Below are 6,482 nucleotides of genomic sequence, written 5' to 3' on the forward strand. Positions count from 1 at the left end.
ATGTATTCCTTTTTATAAAATTTGTCAAATTCATATTCATTGTCACAACTGTCACTAAATTTAAATAAATTCCTTCATAATGTTATCTGAGGCATTATGGATGGATGATATTCATTGGATTAAAATTTTAATTAACAATACTAAATTGCAACAAAAATTTATCGCTTTTTAATTAGTTATTATCAATAATAAATTAAAATAAAATTGGACACAAGTTTTACTCATTTGTTATGAGAAAAAAAATAAAAAAAGATATTGAAATATTTTTTATTGTGAAAGGTTTTTTTTTTTTTATTATTCCTAAATATATTTTTATTGTCAAGAAGAATAATTAAAAATATATTTTAAATGAAAATAATTTCAAACATTTATCTTCTTAGTTCTGCTCATTTTTCACTTTTTCTTCTTTTAACTCTTTTAATTAGTTTTTTTTTTTTTTTTTTTTTTTTTTTTTTTTTTTTTTTTTTTTTAATTTTTGAAAATCAAAATTTCATCTTTTCTTCAAAATTTCTTGCATTAATTCATTACAATTCTTTGTTTCAAAGTTAGAAAAGAAGGAGAGAAGAAAAGAAAAAAGCAATCTCATTTCTATATTTAATTTAAAACGGATGGAAATTTCTCTCTTATTAGAATAATTTTTTTTTTTTCCTTTTTTCCTAATAATACAAGGTTACCTTTAAATACTATCAACAGGATCTTCTTCTTCTTTTTTTTTTCTTTCTTTGTCGGAAAGATCATAATCAAGTTTGGACTATTAAATTTTCATTCCTTTTTCCGAAATCTCTCACAGGAAATGCTGAACTGAATGTTGATGATGGGCATTTGAATAGAACAGGTTTATTTCATTTCAATATATGGCGCTATTGACCACAATTGAATTAAATAAATGATAGAAATTACTGGTAGATTGAAAGCGCTTCATTGAAACAATTTAATTCTATTTTAGAAAAATTCGTCAAAATTTGAATGAATGAAGAAAATATATTCTTTATTAATTAATTATTATTTATCTTTTTGTAATAATTTTCAAAAATTTATTGATTCTAGTTAAATTTGCTTTTACATTTTAAAATTATTTGAAATTAAAATTTGCAAAGATTTGAAAATTTTGATTAAAATTAATACACAGGAAATGCTAAATGTTGTATGATGGGTATTTCATAGATGAAAAGAAGTATGAACACAGAACAGGTTGATTCTTTTCAAATACACTTAATATGGCGCTATTGAGAAAAAAAAAGGGATATAAAAAAGTAAGAAGAAATTTAAAAAAAAAAAAGAAAAAAAAGAAAAGAAGAAATCATTAATTTAAATTATAAGCAGCAATAAATTAACTCTCAAAATCTCTTTTATATTTCAAAAATCTCTTCCAACGTATCGTTCATTAATTAATTTAACATTATCGTTCTATGCTTCCTGAAGCGTTTAATGTCAAAATGGATTGGAACTGTTTCTTGATGTTCGAAATTATAATTTTAATCGTTAAGAAATAAAAATTTTATTTTGAAAAATTTGGAGATAAAAATTTAATTCAATTTTATTCACATATAACTGATAAAAGTCATCTCATTTTGTGAATTTTCTGCACAATCATTGATTATTTTTTATTAATCAAATTTTTTGCTTAGTATTCATTTTAGCTTGCCGAAATTATTATTATAAGATTCATTAATTACATATGCTAATTTATTTTTACAAATGATCTTTCGGCGCTAAAAAGTTATAAAGCGCTCATTTTGACAATCTTTTAGAGAAAGTAAAATGATGGCAGTAGTAGAGTTTTCATTTTGTTTCAAAATTTTTTTCAAATATTTTATGAAAAGATCATTTAGAAATAAACATTTATCATTTACCTTTGATTTATTAATTGAGATATATGTTTATTTGTCAATGATTAATACAACTTCAACAATCACTTTTTGTTGACAAAAGTGACACATATCAACAATAGGGTCACTTATAAGAAAAAAATTCATTTCTTTTGTATATCGGCTAAGAATGCAGAAGAGATGTTTGATGTTTGAGAATTCCATCATCAAAATGATAAGAAAGAAATAAATTGAATTGAATTGAACTGATTCAATAACAAAAAGACAATGGAAAGCAGTTTGCTTTCTTAGAAATGAAAAATTACAATAAATCGCAAAATTGGTAGAAAATGTAGAATTATGGAAGAAAATTTGCAAAGTTACAACGATGTCTTTTATGGATAATTCCAAATTGTCTTGTTGATTGTAAAAAATTTTGCTTAAAAATTTGCCTTTTATTAATTTGAAAAAATAAATTCATAAATATATTAATATTTTAATGAATGTATTTTATTAAGAGATGTTTGCGAAGAAATAAACGAAAGATTTTTTTTCAGGAAGATAAAAAAAAAAAATTAAACAGAATTATCACTTGTATCAAGAATAATCCTAATATTAGTACATTTTAGTTATCAATAGGAATTGGTGGTAATGTATTTACCCGATAGAACGGGTAAATACATTACTACCCATTAAATATCATTTCATCCTTCATTGTGTCATCTCATCTATTGTTTTCGCCTATTATTTGATAAAACTCCGACTAAAATTTTCCAAAATCGTGTCGTAATCAGTAGTGCTATTCAAGAAAGAAAAGAGATTATGAGAATAATTGAATGATCATGATAATAGTGATAATGATGATAACGTTAGATGATGAATAATGGGCAATGAATGATGATGATAATGATGTAACCGGCTTTTATCAGTCCAATGATTTTCCTTATCTATAATAAATCCTTTTGAAATTTTAATACTGAAACATTTTCCATGTTATTACATTTCAAAGATTTTTCTTATGTTAACATTTGCGCCGCTCAATCTGCTGAAAATAGATTAGGAATAATTATTAGTAAATCATAATGCATTTATTATTACAATCTGCGCTGTTACTTTGAATTTGTTTGATTAGAAAAATTGTTTCATACTTGTTGTCAATTAGGCAGTAAATGAAATTATAACATTTTATTTCCTTACTTTAATTACTTATCTCCATTTTACTTCCATACTTTCATTTTTGCAATTGCAATAAATATTTTCTTATCAAAAAAATTCAACTTATTATTACTTTATAACTAAGCATCGTTTCAAACTTATTCTAATTTATTTGATTTGCTCTTCCTTTTCATTTCCAGTTCTCCTATTTTTCCTATTTATTTGATCATTTCTGTCTTGGATCTCTAACAAATCACAAAAAAGATAATAGATGAAAACGTTCGTTTCTAATTATCACCATCATTATTGCCACAATTATCATCACTACTATCATCATCATCATTGTCATCATCATCATCATCATCATTGTCATCATCATCTTCAACACTGCAACTATTACTATGACCAGCAGCGCCCAACATCACAAATCACAGCACAGAGATATTATCAACCAGTTCTTCAGAACGCCTCGATCAACTATGCGCACTTTCGCTTCAGAAAATTGAAAGCAGCAAAATTTCTTAAATTAAAGAAAGGCAGCGAAGGTAAAATGTTTAAATTTTCTTCTCGTTCCCATATTGCACCTTTATTCTCGTTCTTTACATATTTTACTTTTAGCTTTCTTTTCGTTCTGGAATATTTCATTCTTCTTGCTTTTTTTTTTTCCTCGAGAATAGATGTGAGCATTTTTGTTTGTTCATTTACTAACAGCTTTGCTTCACAATGAATTTAATTTTATCATTTATCTTACAAACAAATTTTCGAGAAAATACTTGAGATGCTATTTTCATTCATTTCATTAATATTTTCCGTTATTCTCGCCACACAATCATTTTTCATATATTCAATGATACCGAAAATATCTCAATGATAATTTGTTATTCAATCATTTTTTACTTATCTGATCTGGTATCTCTACTTGAACTACATCTCTTTCCAGAATGCTTGATCTTTTCTCGACTTCTTATCATCTTATCACTATGAGTAAGTAAGCACTGTAATTCATAATTGCTATCTTAAAATTATCATTTACTCATAATACTATCATGCTGTAATTTTTTAATGATTTAATCATTACTTGAACTTGAAATCGGTTAATTTTTTCATTTCTATAAACTATTTAAGATATAATTATCGTTTGCTTCTTTCTTACTACATTTTTTATCTATTAAGAGAGACTTAAATGTTTCATTTTATTACTTTAATAGGAGAACAAAAGGTGACTTATTACTTCAACATACCTTGCGATTCCTCTTCTTTACACTTTACCTGTTGCCATATGATTGTCATCAGTAAATTTTTTTATGTAGCTCGTTAGTACTGGGAAGATAACCTTGATATGTATGTCTGGAGAGACTTTATCATTTAACTTTGATGCTGACATGATTTTTTTTTTTTTTTTTTAATTTACACTTTGCTTACGCTATATCTCTTAAAACATAAGTTCTCTAGGCTACTATTATTTACTCTTTTATTATTATAATTATTATTACTGTTATTGCTATTATTATCATTATCACTAATAATAATTATTGTTATTGTTATTATCATTATTTTTCTTGCAATTATTGTTATCATTATTGTTACTACTAATATTATTGTTTTTCAATTAAAGAAAGTATTTATTGTTTACTATATCAACAAATTAAGATAACATCACTCTCTGATTGGAAAGACATTGATAGTAAAATTAATGGAATGATCTTGAATAACCTGTTTTACTGTTTGCATTCATTCATTTTTACCTGCTATTTTACCTTCATTAATTTTACTATCATTTCATGTTTCATTACTTTATGCCAAAAATGACAATCACTCGACCATTTCTACTTTCATTATCAATAATTTTTATTTTCCATTACAATCATCATAACTGTCGGATAATGCTACTTCAATACTAATGCCAATATTGCAATAATGATAGATAGAATTCTCTGACCGGAAGTAAAGCCATAACTAAATCAAATTAAATTAAAAAAAAAAAAAAGGACAAAAATGAAAGAATTAGATTTATGTATTATCCAATGTCATTTTCATACTTTGTCACCAAATATTTCAATGACGAATTTTGATTATTTATTTCCTCTACCTTGCATATAATTTAATATGGTAAACATTTCGTCTTTTTATCATTTTTGTAAATAATCCTAATCACAAACAGATAATAAATATTACGATATTAATTGAAATTATCATAGTAAAGTTTATTTTTTATTTTTCATTCTTGAGAAAATGATGATTTAAAAAGCATTTTTTTATTCTTGCACTTGCGTTTCTTTAAAACCATATTTTTCTTTTGAAGCAATTTGTTAATTTGTATTATATTAAAACCGATGAAATGGAATAAAAAAAAAAAGAAAAAAAAAACGAAATTTACTTGAACTCTTTTTGCATTTTTTCTGCTTCTGAACTTTTTTTTTTTTTTTTTTTTTACAATTTAACTATTTTGTTATGTTTTGCTGATAAACTGGTTTATTGGACGTTTACTTAAATATCACTTCCACCCTCAAAGATGCTCAGTTTTTTTTTTTCTTCTATCTTTTTAATACATAAATTTAGAATTTCTTCTTAAATATTTTATTTTTGTAATTATTTACAAATTTAAACAAATTTTTCTTTGTGTTAATATAATGAGAAAGAATGATTATTTATATAAATTTCAATTGATAATCAATTGATATCAGTTCCATTAGTGTAATCATTAAGAAATGAGTGAAGTAGAATTTATGACTATCAGAAGTGAACGAAGCTGAATAAAATTATGATCATCAAATTTCATATATTTTTTAGCATGAAAAATTAATAGACGTAAAGTAAAAATATTTGGCACTGTTAGCGCCGTATAATCTTCCGTTCCGTTTATTGAACTTTCTCAAAATTTGTATAATATTCCAGTAATTATTTTAGTTAATTTAAAGTTTTTATTTAACGAACGTTATTAATTCCATTTTACTAATAAACAATGTTTTGATGATACATAAACAAAAGCTTAGATAAGATAGAAGAAATGTAATTTATAATTCTTGAAAGGAAGAGTAAATAAGTTAAGTCATAAATGAAAGTAAGTAAATAATTAGCACTTCATTATTTGTGTTATAATTCATTGAAAGTGTTATGGAAACAAATTAAAAAGGTAAAAATAACGGAGAATGTAATAAATAACTGAAGAACTCTTAAAGTAATTGATTAAATGGTAGCACCACGTAATTATTAATTATTATTTTTTTAAAAAAATATTTATCATAACAAAATTTAAATGTTTTAAGTTTTTCTTTAACTTAAGAAAAAATATATGCATGATTACTTACCTGAACAATCTCTTTGATAGATTTATTTCCACTTGATAATTAATTGTATCCTACTGGCAATAGTAATGGTTATAATTAATTAAAGTAAATGATACTAGTAATAATATTATTGCTATTTTACTTTCGCTTTTATTCCATTTTCAGAAAGATTTATGCACTGTGATGCATACGATTTCATATCATAACAGTACTGATAATATTTGTGATAAAG

General features: G+C 24.1%; 1 protein-coding gene across 1 annotated transcript; it reads right to left on the reverse strand.

Annotated features, from left to right (window-relative positions):
* Positions 1-2,648: 2,648 nt before the first annotated feature.
* Positions 2,649-3,385, reverse strand: Bm17483 (Uncharacterized protein; the record flags this gene model as incomplete). The annotated part of the gene is made up of 2 exons (XM_043078261.1): positions 2,649-2,755; positions 3,262-3,385. The coding sequence occupies 2 exons, from the start codon at positions 3,383-3,385 to the stop codon at positions 2,649-2,651; spliced, it is 231 nt and encodes a 76-aa protein (XP_042934195.1).
* Between the last annotated feature and the right edge of the window lie 3,097 nt (positions 3,386-6,482).

The sequence above is a fragment of the Brugia malayi genome (assembly GCF_000002995.4).
Source record: "Brugia malayi strain FR3 genome assembly, contig: Bm_v4_Chr2_contig_001, whole genome shotgun sequence".
Classification (NCBI taxonomy): Eukaryota; Metazoa; Nematoda; class Chromadorea; order Rhabditida; family Onchocercidae; genus Brugia; species Brugia malayi.